Below are 14,728 nucleotides of genomic sequence, written 5' to 3' on the forward strand. Positions count from 1 at the left end.
CACAAGGGTCAGCTACATTCACATTTACATTTATTTAGCAGATAGGGGGGCGCAGTGGTGCAGCAGGCTTGGCTGGGTCTGGTGGGTCTGGGGTTCGAGTCCTGCTTGGGGTGTCTTGCGATGGACTGGCATCCTGTCTCGGGTGTGTCCCCTCCCCCTCCCCCTCCCCCTCCAGCCTTGCACCCTGTGTTGCTGGGTTAGGCTCCTGTTTGCTGCAACCCCGCTCTGGACAAGTGGTTTCAGCCAGTGTGTGTGTGTGTGTGTGTACTTAGCAGATGCTTTTCTCCAAAGCAACTTCCAACAAACTCTATGTAGTGTTATCAGCCCACACACCTTATTCACCGCGGTGACTTACACTGCTAGATAGACTACTTACAAGGATTCACTCATCCATACATCAGTGGAACACACTCTCTCTGACACACACACTTTGAGTATGAGCTAATTAAAGAATGACTGTACTCCAAAACTTCCCATAAACATTGTCATTCATTACATAGGTTAAAGTTTTATTCAAGGGGACTTGTGATGTAGCTGTAGTTTGCAGTTATGTTCAAATGTGGTGTTTGGAAGTGCTCGTAGAAGGCACCTGACAATTCTGGTGATCATAAAACAAGTTTTGAATTCATCTGAATGTATGTAAGAGTTCATACAAGGGAGTTAAGGTTTTGGAAGAGAGGAACACAGAGTAGAAACAGTTTTACCACCATAAAGTGAACACAGTCATCTAATATGGCATCATATGGCCGTTACAGAGCCATGCAGAGCAGTCTCCGGGAGCCAGTGATTCCAACCAGATGGCTGCCCCTATCAGCCACCATCCTGAGAGCTGGCAGCAGACAGTGTGGATTACTGTCAGCCTTTGGCTTCCTCCAGACATAAACCTATTTGGATGGAGGAAAAAGGCAAATCGGTACACCACATTTCTTTTATCCAATATAAATGGGTACAGGCTTTACGCTCATTACAGGGATGCTTGAAAGTATATGCAAACCCTATAGGGATGGTCATTATTCTTGTATAAACCATTGAAATAAACTTATAAAATTAGTAAATGATAATGATTTACATCTGATTCTACTGACCTACTTGGTTTGACCAGTGCAACTTAGGGTTCACTTATTTTTGCACCTACGCTGCTTCCGTCTTTCTACTGCACACATGATTTCCTCTAAAGCAACACATGGAATTGGTCATTACACACCTATTACCGTATGTCAGATGAGAAAGATTGCTTCTCATTAAATAACCATTTTGTGGTAAAACTAATGGACACAAGGGGTTCACAAAGTTTAAAGCTGCGCTGTATGTGTTTTTGTGTGACTTTGATAAGTTTTCCAAGAAGAAGCCCTGTCTCTTCACAACACTTGTGAAGACCAGATCACAGCGGTGTTCATTCAGTTCAATGCTCATTTTGAGGCCTTTGTTTTGTGTGTTTAGCAGCTATGCTGGGCCCACTTTAAGACCACTACAGTATGATCCCAATGTATATGAATTTTACACTGTTCTCCGTACAAAATTAAATAAATTGGACTGATTGGGGTTCGAGTCCTGCCTGGGGTGCCTTGCGATGGATTGGCGTCCCGTCCTGGGTGTGTCCCCTCCCCCTCCGGCCTTACGCCCTGTGTTACCGGGTAGGCTCCGGTTCCCCGCGACCCCATATAGGACAAGCGGTTCTGAAAATGTGTGTGTGTATGTGTGGACTGATTCAATTCAGTCACCATTTAGCCTCTGTCATAGTGTGTGAGCTGCGCTGTTTTTACAAAGTGCTGGTTGCCAGAGTTCTTTGATAAGATGCATATTGATAATCTGTGTCCATTTTAATATTATTTATCTGTGTAGCATCTTTTGCCTTTATGAATTTGACTTATCTGTACTGAAGTTCTTTTTCATGTGGTGTTTCCAATATTATATCCATCTCAAAACATGACTTCCCTAGCAGCATAACCTAACAACAAATTTATCTTTCAGTTGTTTGAGAGCTGGGGGGCACGGTGGCGCAGTGGGTTGGACTGCAGTCCTGCTCTCCAGTGGGTCTGGGGTTCGAGTCCCGCTTGGGGTGCCTTGCGGCGGACTGGCGTCCCGTCCTGGGTGTGTCCCCTCCCCCTCCGGCCTTACGCCCTGCGTTGCCGGTTAGGCTCCGGTTCCCTGTGACCCCGTATGGGACAAGCGGTTCAGAAAATGTGTGTTTAAGACCTTGTTTTCAGACTTTTGTGTCTTGGTACTGAATTATTAACCCTTCAGGCACTGTGATATTGCATGCAGAAGAACCCATGAATGAGTCCCTGTACTGTAATGTACTCCATATCACTTGCCTTGTGTCTCCCCCTACAGACTCATAGAGGAACTTAGACGTGACAACATAAACGACTTTTCATAAATGGCTCTGATTTCTAAGAAAAACACTCTCGTGACATTCAGATAATGTAATTTGCTTAATGCAGAACGCTGAAGGAATTATTATTATAATCTACGATGTGCGAATTTAATTTTCCAGTTAAGACTATACATTTTGACATTATTTATTTGCTAAGGAAGATTGACGTTTTTATCTTAAGGAACAAATGGATTTTTCCAAGCAAGCAAATTGGAATAGCTAATCATTAGTGGGCAAACATGATTAATCTGTACAAAAAGCAAAGGTGTATACGTAAATGTAGCGTTGCCCTGCACAGAAAAAAGTACAGCACCCGCGTTTGCTGAATGTGAATCTGAAACATTTACAAGCATTTAAGTTAGTTTGGAAAGTTTAAATTATTTCGGTTGTAATACCATCATTAGTACTATCGATGCGGGTTGATCCCGGGTTTCTCAGCGGCGCCCCGCTTGGCGTTTGACGCGCGTGCGGTGAGTTCCGGCGTGCACGTGCCCATTGTCTTACGGAAGGCCCGTGGAGCGCATTCATACGGCGGAGGAAGCGCAGCGCTGGCCGCCATCTTGGACAGACGGACACTTCGCCGGGGGCAGCAGTCTGATCTGCTGGCAGAGCTGACGGGAACAATTGCTGTCAAACCTAGAAACACGGTAAGTGACTTAGTCTGGGGGATGTTTAAATCGCTTATAAAAGCGACGTCAGTGGGTGTGCGCGCGTCATCTTTGACTTTGTGATAAAATAACCGCAAACGGGCCAGGGACTACTAGCGAGCCGGGCGGGCGGTAGCTGCTGACGAGCAGGTCGGACTCGGTGTGGACGAAAACCGGTGGAAGAGCAGCTGGGGAGCTGAATGAGGCAGCGACTGGACGCATATCGGAAACATATGCAGCGTGAATAATAGAGCGTCAAGTGTGTTTATTTTGTTACTGCATGATTATAACGGTGGCGGTAACGCCTGTTCAGTCCTGAGGTGAGGTGTCGTGTCGTACTGCTGTGTGACCACTTCTCTTCCGTATTCGTTAGCATCGCGGTCATAATATAATTTTTTAGTCACTGCTGTCGATAGCATCATGCAGTGCAGTAACTGCGGTAGTTGCCCGCGGTTGGCCGCACGGGACGGGTGCCCGCTTGCTCTTGGTTTCGTTTCGCCGACGCTGTGGCCGCATCTCGCCGCCGGCACTGAGTGAGTGACTGGAGCCCCGCTGTCTCTCTCTCTGCACGCGGCAGGACGCTCATTATCGTCCGATGAGCCGATCGATCGATCGCCTCTTCAACCATGCTTAGTTTGTAAAGCTGGCCGTGGGTTAAGGCTGGAGACACGTCAAGGCCTGTCTCTTATTCTCTCGCACACACACAGAGTAGCAGCCTCCTCTTATTCACGTTTTACTGAGTAACCCCTCTGACGTGAGCTCTTGACCCCCAGGGTAACTGGCTACAGTAGCAGGCCACAGTTTTATTATCCTGCGCGTGTCCAGCATTAGCCATATTATAATAATATTCACCAAAGAGTCTGGTGTGTTCAGTCTTACTTGTTTACTAGCCTACTAGGCCACTGTGATTGTTACCCCTCCCTCGGTATGTAAAGTCTGCACTGGGTCCAGAGCTCTGTGCTTCATCATCACAGGCTTTCCACTTATCATTCCATGATTGCTCCCCTGCCCTATAAATATTTCCCTAATGATCATATAATTAGGTTCATGAGTTAACCAGGTTGCGTAATGTAATTTGTGTTTTATGTGTACTTGGTATAGGGAAGAGGCCACATGTGGTACAGCTGGTAGAGTAGTGGTTACAGCTGCTGCCCTTTGGACCCAAAGGTTCAATTCTCACCTCCAGCTGTACCCTTGAACAAGGTACTTATTAAAGCAATTTACGGTAAAAATTGCCCAGCTCTATAAATGGATAAATAACTGTAAGTAGCTTAACGTTGTATGCTGCTTTGGCGAAAAGCTTAAGCTAAATGAATTTAAAAAATAAAGGACTTTTCCTGCTGGTGAGGCATTGGTGAATCTCACTGGCATTTTAACACTGGTATGAATTTAGTGAAAGTACATTTGAAAGTGGGGGGGAGCAGTGGGTTGGACCGGGTCCTGCTCTCCGGTGGGTCTGGGGTTCGAGTCCCACTTGGGGTGCCTTGCGACGGACTGGCGTCTCGTCCCGTCCTGGGTGCGTCCCCTCCCCCTCCAGCCTTACGCCCTGTGTTGCCGGGTTAGGCTCCGGCTCACCGCGACCCGTATGGGACAAGCGGTTCAGACGGTGTGTACATTTGAAAGGTTGCTCACTCTGTCTGGTCCTCAGATGACACAACATTCATGTCCTCATGACAGTATTTTTTTTTTTAATGGGCTCTTTTTTATTAATCTTTCAGCCGATGCCATGGCCCAAGGTGACTTGCAGCACTAGCTCCGTACACTCGGTGGCAAACAATAATTTACTCATTTATTCAGCAGGGTATTTTTACTGTGCAGTTCACAGTAAGTGCCTTGGTCAGAGGTACCACAAGAGGTGACCTCTGCCTTGAACCTTCAGATTACAAGATGAGAGCCCTGACCGGGACATTGCCTAATGTCCCTTTTGTCACACACTGAAATCACATTGTTCTAGGTAAGAACCACACTTTCAGCTTTTAGAAAAATCATTCTATTAGTTGTTCCATGTATCTGCATATCTGAACACTGTTTGCAGCATTTGTTTTGTGGAAAGAACTAATTGATGCAAATATTTAACTTGAACATTTTTGTGTAACAATTGCAGAGCAGCATTTGCCATTTAATGTTCATTCACGTAGCAGGCATTATATTCAATATCTTATTAATTATTTTTAATTATAAACAGTATGAAAAGCAGATTGTTTTCCCCATTTTAAGAACTTGAGCTTGCAAAAAATGCAGCCATATTATACATTTTGAATGATAGTAATTGAACAATATTCGAGGTGTCATAGGAAACATCGACATTTGAGAAAGACTAAATTTGTTGTTTTCTGGTGTATAGTGTGTTGCAAAAGCAGTGTAATCGTTTTACAGGATGCCTTGCCCTTAGGTGTGAAAGAAGGGCCAGACTGCATTATAGAAATGGTTCCGTTGCTGCACACTTAGGAAGTGCGGCAGGAGAACTCAGAAGTGCTGAGATGGCAGCCAGGTCACATGCTCTCGTTGCCTTTCTGCTCCACAGCTTCCTTTGGCCCCATTTTAGAGGAAATTTTTCTCCGTTTATGAATGCAAGGATGGTTCGCTATTTGGCAGTTGTACAGTGTCATGGCCATTGAGGAGGGCCGCTTGTAATCGTAATCACGCTGAAAGTGCTGGGGTTAACTGCCTGAGAAGCAGACGTGCAGCACGATATACATTTCATTGCTCAAGTCACTTTCCATTTTAATTTTTGTGTTTTGTGTGTAATGAAGCATGAATATTTGATTTGGGCAGAATTATGCATCTCTTTAGATGGTTGTGATGTAGATGTTATTACTTCTTGCTAAGTGCATTATTTTGAGAAGCGCGTTCTTAGAATGTCCAGAACATTGAATTCCCCTTTTTTTTATTTTTTAAATGTTACTCTGTTTGCTGTATTATTTCAGGTTTGGCTAAATGATGCTGTCAGAGTTTTGTGGAAATGGTGATCGTAAGTAGCTGTTCAGACTTGAGCGTTTGGTGAAAACTGAGGTTACTGCATGAGTTTAAAAAGGACCATCCAAGTCATTTTGCTGCAGCTTGTCTTAATTTCTTCTTTTGACAGTTCCATAAGATATTCACAATAGTTCTACTCTTGTTTCCCTGAGAGAAACTTGATATAATAAGCAGTTCAGTTTAAATTAATCTCTATTAGATTTCAGAGCTACTGTTCGGTTAGATTAGTTTGATTTAATACTGATGTCTTTCATTTTGACTACAGAATTATTAATAGAAAGCATCCTAAAAGCAGGATTTTTTGACTCTTGTGGGTGTCTAAGGTGTAAGAAGCTCTTTTTAGTGCAGAATGCATCCCATCTTTCCATTGTATTTTAATAGTTTGACATGTCACAAGTTGGTTATCTGGGACGGTGTGTTTCTCAGTAGTTAATTGTTTTAGAATGATTCCCCTGTTTGTATTGCTGCGAACAGAGTACAGATTTTTTTGGGGTGCTATTGAAGGAAATGTAATTTAAAAATATGTAAGTAAGTAAATTGGGGGGGCGTGGTGGCGCAGTGGGCTTGACCGAGTCCTGCTTTCTGGCAGGTCTGAGGTTAGAGTCCCGCTTAGGGTGCCTTGCGACGGACTGGTGTCCCATCCTGGGTGTCCCTTCCCCCTCCAGCCTTACGCCCTGTGTTGCCAGGTTAGGTTCCGGCTTGCCACGACCCCACTCGGGACAAGCGGCTTCAGCCAACGTGTGTGTGAGTGTGTGTGAGTGTGTGTGTGTGTGTGTGTGAGTGAGTGTGAGAAGTACAATGTCTGTTCTTGAATTGAATGTCATGTGACAGGGGGATGATGCCTAGCTCAACTTGTTCCATCTTCACTTTCTTTTCACTATCTGAAATTTGACACGCTATCGTTTTGTAGTATTGCTTTCAATGTAGGCGAAGATCAGTCTGTTTAAAAATAGTTTTTTAATTTTTGTTTTTGTGGTTAATTCTGTTTTACCTATTAATGTCTAACATCTGTCATAACAGACATGCAGTTTTTTATGTTGGCAGAAAGTGTATTCCAGGAATCTGCAATGGTGTTCAGAATGACTTATGTCCATAGTATATCAGATAATTAATTTGCTTATCCAAAGCCATTGACAGTGGAATGCTAAAAGATTTTTGAATGGTAAAAAATTAGTACGTAAATGAACTTTCCTAAGTGAACATCTTCTGTATTTGTCTCCCAAATGTGCCCCACTGGCTGCCGTAACACTAGTTGAATAATGATGTTTATACATGATGGTTTCACTAAATCTAGTCTTATTTGACTTTTTCCACTATGTTATCATTGGTTAGTGTACATTTACTGCACTGGAGTTAGGAGCAGTGTCTCATTTTTGCGTCATTCACCAAAAACATACAGTTTGCAGCAGATCTCTGTGCAGATGGATACCAGAGTTGTACTAAACGTTTAATTAAAAGCAAGTGAGACGCAGTGAGACAGCTTATGGAACACACACAACCATCTTCTAATTTCAGTATTGATATGAACATTCAAAGGTTTGTTGCTGTGTTTACTCTTAGTTTGTAAAGGATTTGCAGCATGCCTTGTGATTTAACATAGTAGTAATGTAGGGCTTGGGATTTTTTCTGTTTGGTTATCCACAGGACAAGTACATTTTGCTTGTCCCATCGGAACACAGCAGAAGAACCAAAAAAATTAATGCCTAGGTTTATTATATTCTTTAACGTGCAGAAACTCACCACAAACATTTATTGTTCACACTCTGACCAGTTACAATTTTTTTAATCTTGTAATGCAATTTATATCCATAAATAAATTTTTATTGCAATTTCAGTGACTAAATGTAAATTTAATTGAAGAACTACAATAGAAACAATGGAGTTTTAACAGTATTTCCGTAAAAATGATTGCTCAAAATAGCCAAATATAAGGTTTGTTCATTTTATTTTTGACAAATTTGGCCTTTCCTTTGAGGAAAAAGGTTGAGGAGGAAAATTCCACTGCCATGTGTTGCATGAATTTTCTTAATTTCTTTCTTAATTTATTGTGCACCTGTTCATTGGACAAGTATCGGAATGTTTTATTTAGTCGACTATGAAGTTTAAGCAAATTATTTGTCTCAGACAGTTCGACAGCCATTTAATGTCAGACTTTGTAATTATGTCCAGGATACATGTATTGCCTAGTTGTGCCCTGATGAATTTGGTACAACATACCTTTGCAAGTTTTCCAAACATCATAGTTTTGAAACATCTGTTGAATAGTTTCTAATTTAACTCCTTGCTGTGAGGTCTAGTATGACTTCTAATTTACATTTCCTCCCCAGAGCCACGATGGCCACTGCTCCATACAACTATTCCTATATTTTCAAATACATCATCATTGGTAAGTGTGAAATGTCTTGGACGTGCGAGCGTCACACTTTGCTGAGATGGTGAGAAGTAGTGGCTGGCTTGCTATCAAGCGCTGAGGACATTAAAATAAAGCACTCCAGAGTGCTTCAGGAGGGGGTGTGTGAGATACCCTGCATGTTTTTACATGCACACACTCCTGTAGCAAGTTTTCACCTTCAGTGTCGCACTAAAGGCAGTTTAGATTCATTTACTCCTTGAACAGAATGTCTTTATGTGGGTGGAAACTGGGTTCCTGTTCCTGAGATGGAACTTGCAAATTCCACAGTGAACTGCTGACAGCCTTACGACCGTGAGGTTGTGCACCACCACATACCCATCATACGCCACATCACACCTGAAAACTAATGCATTGTTCTGTCTCTGAAAGCTCTGAACAGCTACTACTTAATGTACTATAGTGAAGTAAAATGCAGCTGCCTTTGCTGTTACATTGTTTCACTAAGTTGACTGCAGTGCAATTGCACAATCAGAGCTGAAACTGCAGAACTTACTGAACTCAGCACGTCTACTTCCACTGGAGAAAATATCACATAGTTCTTTACCCTACTGGCCCTGTTTAGAGTACATGGTCAAAAGCCAAAACACTTGTGTTTTTTATGAACTTGCCATTAAATGCTTCTGAGGTTTCATTTGGCTAGTTGACTAGTTTCTCATTGGTTAGTGTACATTTACTGCGGTTTTATGCTTCATTAAATTCCAAGCTTTTTCCAGCATATGTTGGCAGACTCTTAATTGGTTTTAGCTAATGTGTTTTTTTTTTTTATTATTATTATTTTTTATAAAAGTACTTATACCACTTTTTCTCAACAGGAGACATGGGTGTAGGCAAATCATGTTTGCTTCATCAGTTTACGGAAAAGAAATGTAAGTACATATACGCTGCCGGATTATAACCGTCCTGACCCATCACACTAAATCTAGTGCCAAGAATATTTTGTATTCTGATGGGAAGATAGACTGCACAAATTAATCGATGGGCCGTTTGAGTACATACTCGCTGTTGTGAATGTCCAATAATGTAGTTCACTGGGATATTTTATTATTGGAAGATACGCTCAAGAAATGTCTGGTGTGTTGTTACAATCATTTCACTTATACTGCATTTCTTTCAGGGAACATATTTAGGGCCTCGTATTTGTATTACGATCTCTGTATCTTTTTCAATGTTTGTCAGTTATGGCCGACTGTCCGCACACGATTGGTGTAGAGTTTGGCACAAGAATAATTGAGGTGAGCGGCCAGAAAATCAAGCTGCAGATCTGGGACACGGCGGGTCAGGAGCGCTTTCGGGCCGTCACACGCAGTTACTACAGGGGTGCTGCTGGTGCGCTCATGGTCTATGATATCACCAGGTAATTCCCAGACTCCACTTCCCAGTTACAATCTGCCACAGAGGTTGAAAAGAAATCTCAATAACTGAGATTTCAAAGATTGGGTTTAAAAATAGAAAAATTACGCCAAGCAGGTTCTTATGGAGACCTTTGAAGTAAGGGGATAATGCACAACACATTTGTTTAAATAGAAACGTTATACTTGTTTTCAGGATCCTGAGCGGAAATCTTGTTTTGTGCTCTGCAGGAGAAGCACATACAACCACCTTAGCAGCTGGCTAACTGATGCCCGGAACCTCACCAACCCCAACACTGTGAGTGACTCTACTGTAATTTCCTCTGAAGAGCATGGCTATGAGTAGTACCAAAGAAGGGCCTGCATCACACAGTCGTTGAGGGCCCTGACTTCCCCATCTGAGACCTGGCTAGCTGACAGAATAGTTTGTTGAATGGTATTTGTATGTGTCTAACCACACAATTTTGAGAGGTGTGTATGTGTTGTGCAGTGGTTATTTGTCTTGTGTGCTTTTGTCAGAACACATAGCCTTTCCCTGAAATTCTTTAATGGGGCAATAGTACAAGTTATCAAAAGTTTCTGAGGTCTTGTTCTTTTTTTCCCAGTCTTGTATGCAAGACTGTTGTGTGTGTGTGTGTGTGTGTGTGTGTGTGTGTGTGTGTGTGTGTGTGTGTGTGTATGTGTGTGTATATATATATATTTTTTTTTAGGTTACTATACGTTGTTTTCCTCCCCCCATCTCTATTTGGAATTTAGTAGCCTGAGGATGTAGGAGGGTATAATACCATAGTCAGAAGCAGTTGGATTGAGATCTTCAAAGCCCTTATTTCTGTCTTACTTGTGTATGTGCTAATGTGAATAGCTGAGTCCTAATGCAGTTTTGACACCCCCTACCTCCACCTAGGTGATCATTCTCATAGGTAACAAGGCTGACCTAGAAGCCCAGCGGGATGTGACATATGAGGAGGCCAAACAGTTTGCAGAGGAAAATGGTGAGAAGTGGGTTATGTAAATGGACTCTATCCATTCATCCACTTTTCCTCCTTATCCCTGATATATTATAAAGAGTGTAAGGATTTGCAAGGTTTGGTAATTGTTGGGTGAGGAGGTTGAAATGTCATAGTGGAACTTCTGGAGCAGTAATGCCCTGCCTGCTTCAGAAAACTGGTCTGTGCTGCTGATGCAAATGCTTACAGTTCAACAAACCAATTTGTGGAAAATTTCAGAGATGCAGAAATTTGATTAAATCAAGTTGTGTGCACCGACCATAAATCACTGAGCTGTGTATTTTGTCCTTGCTATAGGTTTAAGATAGTGTGGAACTGATAATTCTTTCTTGTGTAGGTCTTTTATTCCTTGAAGCCAGTGCAAAAACGTAAGTTTTTGTCTTATTCATTAGGTACTCTAATGAATAGCTGTGTATTACCACAGTCTGGCTCAAAGTTTCTGACCTACTTCCACAGAGGAGAAAATGTGGAAGATGCATTCCTGGAAGCAGCAAAGAAGATCTATCAGAACATTCAGGATGGCAGCCTTGACCTGAACGCAGCTGAGTCCGGCGTACAGCATAAGCCCTCAGCCCCCCAGGGTGGACGCCTAACCAGCGAACCACAGCCCCAGAAGGAAGGGTGCGGCTGTTAATGATGGCCACTAACATCCCCTCGCAGCGTCCCCCTCTGTCCGGGTGTCTCCCCCCTCCGTTTTGGGGGGGCTGGCGGACGTGAGCGAGGGACAGCTTGGGCCGTGGGGTCCCACTGCTTCCATTCTGCCCCTTTTACTAGACCTCACCCCTCTCACTCTGTACCCCATCTGTTCTGAGCACCCATGCCAGTCACTGCTCCTTGCACCACTCAGTCCAGGTGTTTTCCATGGGTCCCAGATGTAACTAACATAACATTAACAAAGCCACTGAAAAATCAGCGCTGGTGACAAGGAAGGAATTTTTTTAATCTTGAAAATCTGAGAAGTAACAGCCCACACAGATCTTAAAATGGCTTTTTCTTTGTCCCTCATGTACGGTTTAAACATAGCACTTGAAATTAAATTGAACAAGATTCTATACTGCATGACACTTTTCTTGCTCTTGTGCTGCAGGTAAGAAAATAAGGTGTTTCACTGAGGTCCACATTGGTTCATGGAAGCCCTTGGGTTGCGTGTGTAGTGTTTGGACACAACCAGGTTGTGTATGAGGCTGATGTGCCGAATGGGTCATGCTTTGGAAAGCAGTTCTTACCTTGCAGTTCTCACGTAAACTACCATTTGGCAAGCTAACAAAACCAGGGAATTTGTCCACTGTTACGGTGCTGACAGCTGTACTTTTAAATGTCATGTTGATGAAGTTGTTCATGAAACTTCTTGGGGATGCTCAGTTTTTCATAGTACTTCAAAATGAGCTATCAATATCAAATTTAAAAAGTCATCATTGAAATGTGCACTTGGAAATGTTTGGACGCACTAGTGCGGTGTGTGATCAGTTGTGTTTGCTGAGGATTCTTCCACTTCTGTACTTCTGTCATTCAGACCATGTGTGTGAACCCTCACAGATCCACTTCATGCAGTAGTTCACCAAGAACACTGATCATATCAGTTCTTATTCTTTCCTGAAATATAGTTTTGTTGCCTTATCACTTCTATCTTTGCTGCTTGTTCTCCATAGGCAATGGACACATTCCTCATTATTAATTTGTACTCTTACTTTACTCATTGTTTCTGTACTGGTGGTAGAATCTGTTGAAAGGTGGAGCAGCAGTCAGACTTGCTGAAAAGAGTCTGGTATCACTGAAGCGATTGTTGCTCAGGCTTTTTTGTATTGGACTCGTACTGTTTTTCTGGATACAAAATATACTCCGCCAAACTAATCGCTGAGGAAATATGTTGTAGTTAAACAGTACAAGTAGGATGGAAATACTAAAGACTTTGCAGCTGTGTATTACTTGCTAACCTTTTAGTCAGTGACTATGGACTGTAAAACATGTTGGCCTCTGGGTAGGTTTTTGTGTGTTTTTCAGACACTTGCGGTAATGCTTCAGCAGGCCGTTACGGCAGCGACCAAGGAGTGAGATCACTAGGAAGCTTTGAAATGCAATTAATGGTAGTGTAGATGAATGAATGAATGAATGAATGCAGATGGACGCACTCTTGAGACAGAGCAGTGTGACTGCTGGACCCCTCTTGGGTACATTTAAAAAGGGTGGAACAAAGGAGCTGAAGAGGGTCTCTACTAGACCAGCTCTGGGGTTGCAAAGGGTGCTTGTCTCAGCCCCAGTCATCTGAGTCCATTCTACTTGTGCGATAGTAGTAAAGCCTTTCATTTCACACATCATGGCAGCTCCTTTTCTGGGGCCAGCAGTCGCTTGCAGTCCGGTCTTAATTCCAAGGTACTGAGTGTGGGGGGGGCGCTGTGTCCGCTCCAGGTGCCAACTAGGTAATAGAAGGTAAACTGCGCTACATGAAGTAATGATACTAACAGTTGAATGTTTTGTATGCATGAGTTTTAAAGTGACAACTTTTGACAATTAACAAATATCTGTGGCTTTACATTTACGGATGCAGAATTACACTTAAATTTAGAACACTAATATGCCACTTTTTAAAAGCACTTTGAGTTTCTGTTGATCAGTATTGCTTTGTTTTCAACTTCATGTGTTAGTCACGGCTACAGGCTCCTCTTATCTACCGCTCGTTTCCGGTACAGCTCATGGGAGACACATCTCTGCAAAACTTCTGAAGGTTCCAAGAATTACTGCAGTTTGGTTTATGTGGTTTCAGGGTGAGTTATTTTATATAAAATCTTAGTGGTAAATGGGTTTGAAGACTGGATTAACAACTCATTGGGAGCAAATTGACAAAACTAATCTAACCGGTATGTTGGTTAGAGCATTTAAGGTATTGTGATGGGGAAACTGTTTAATCCAATGTGGGACATTCTCAATCCTGCTGCAGTGGTCCTCTCTCAAGGTGTGGCCGCTGTGTGCCGTTCCTCAGAGGGAAATGGCCGATCAGGGATACTCTGCAGCAGGTAGAACTGCGTACAGAATGTATTTGAACAGTTCCCCTGTTTCACATATTGGCATAGTCTTCAGCAAGGCCGTGGTACAAAGCACGCCACCAAAAAGGGCACAACTGGAATATCAGTGAGGTAATAACTTGTGAATAGTGAAATACTTTATTAACCCCCCCCCATATTGTCAACAGCTGTTAAATCATGGTTTATTTGAGAATATTAAATCTCTTGTCTTACTTTGTACATAAACAATAGGCTTGCATCATGGGACCACCTTCTGCTGACACTGGTGTATAATATTTATAAATACTGAGCTCTGGCCAAAACAAAATTAAATTGGCTTTAACTTTTGCTTGGTTAATCTTTTCCTGGCTCTCCCTTATTTTTTTCTGTATGAAAGCCTAACTTCATACAACTGGGTCTTGTTATTTATATCTGTGAGAATGGTTTGCTGTACTTTCCATTTTATGGCACAATACTATTGATCTGAATATTTGTAAATAAAGTACATATGTAGAATTCTCTGCATCTTTAATTTAAGGTATTTGCAGAAAGATAAAAATTGAAGGCTATGTTTACAACAACATTTTTATATAGCAGTTTTACACATAGCTTATTAAAGCTTTGGTTCTTCAAGCTGTACATTTATGGTAGCAACAGTAGAAAAAAGCCATTTTTATATGAAATGTCAAATCATAAGCTCTCCCTGTCCTGTCATGAAATTAAAAAACTTCTGGCATGATATTACATTCATAAATATCTACCAGAAAGATACCCCCAAGGGGGAGAAAGTGATTTTACAGAAGCTCTCTGTGATGACTGAAGTATTTTCATAATTTCCAATCCAACAACCCCCTACACAAAGTTCACCTGAGTGTCACTGTAGAAAGGAGTGCACATACAGGGGCTCTGAATTCAGTCCTACAAGTTGAGGTCACCAGCTTCTGTCTGCTTTTGGATGAG

The 14,728-nt window shown here is 42.3% G+C and overlaps 2 protein-coding genes across 3 annotated transcripts in view; one reads left to right on the forward strand and one right to left on the reverse strand.

The window, feature by feature from the left end:
• The first annotated feature begins 2,916 nt into the window (after positions 1-2,916).
• Positions 2,917-13,552, forward strand: LOC108938536 (ras-related protein Rab-14). Its single transcript, XM_018759122.2, has 8 exons — positions 2,917-3,024; positions 8,328-8,386; positions 9,226-9,279; positions 9,590-9,767; positions 9,994-10,060; positions 10,667-10,754; positions 11,107-11,137; positions 11,226-13,552. The coding sequence occupies exons 2-8, from the start codon at positions 8,335-8,337 to the stop codon at positions 11,401-11,403; spliced, it is 648 nt and encodes a 215-aa protein (XP_018614638.1). The 5' UTR covers positions 2,917-3,024; positions 8,328-8,334; the 3' UTR covers positions 11,404-13,552.
• The window catches only part of cntrl (centriolin), a 32,791-nt gene continuing 30,315 nt past the window's right edge, over positions 12,253-14,728 (reverse strand). The window contains exon 44 of one of the 2 annotated variants that reach the window (XM_018759121.2): positions 12,253-14,713. In XM_018759121.2, the coding sequence (XP_018614637.2) occupies positions 14,700-14,713 (14 nt within the window). In that variant the 3' untranslated portion in view covers positions 12,253-14,699. Of the gene's footprint in view, positions 14,717-14,728 lie in introns of both variants that reach the window. The other variant, XM_018759120.2, reaches the window with a different exon arrangement.

This window comes from Scleropages formosus, chromosome 17, assembly GCF_900964775.1.
Source record: "Scleropages formosus chromosome 17, fSclFor1.1, whole genome shotgun sequence".
Lineage (NCBI taxonomy): Eukaryota > Metazoa > Chordata > Actinopteri > Osteoglossiformes > Osteoglossidae > Scleropages > Scleropages formosus.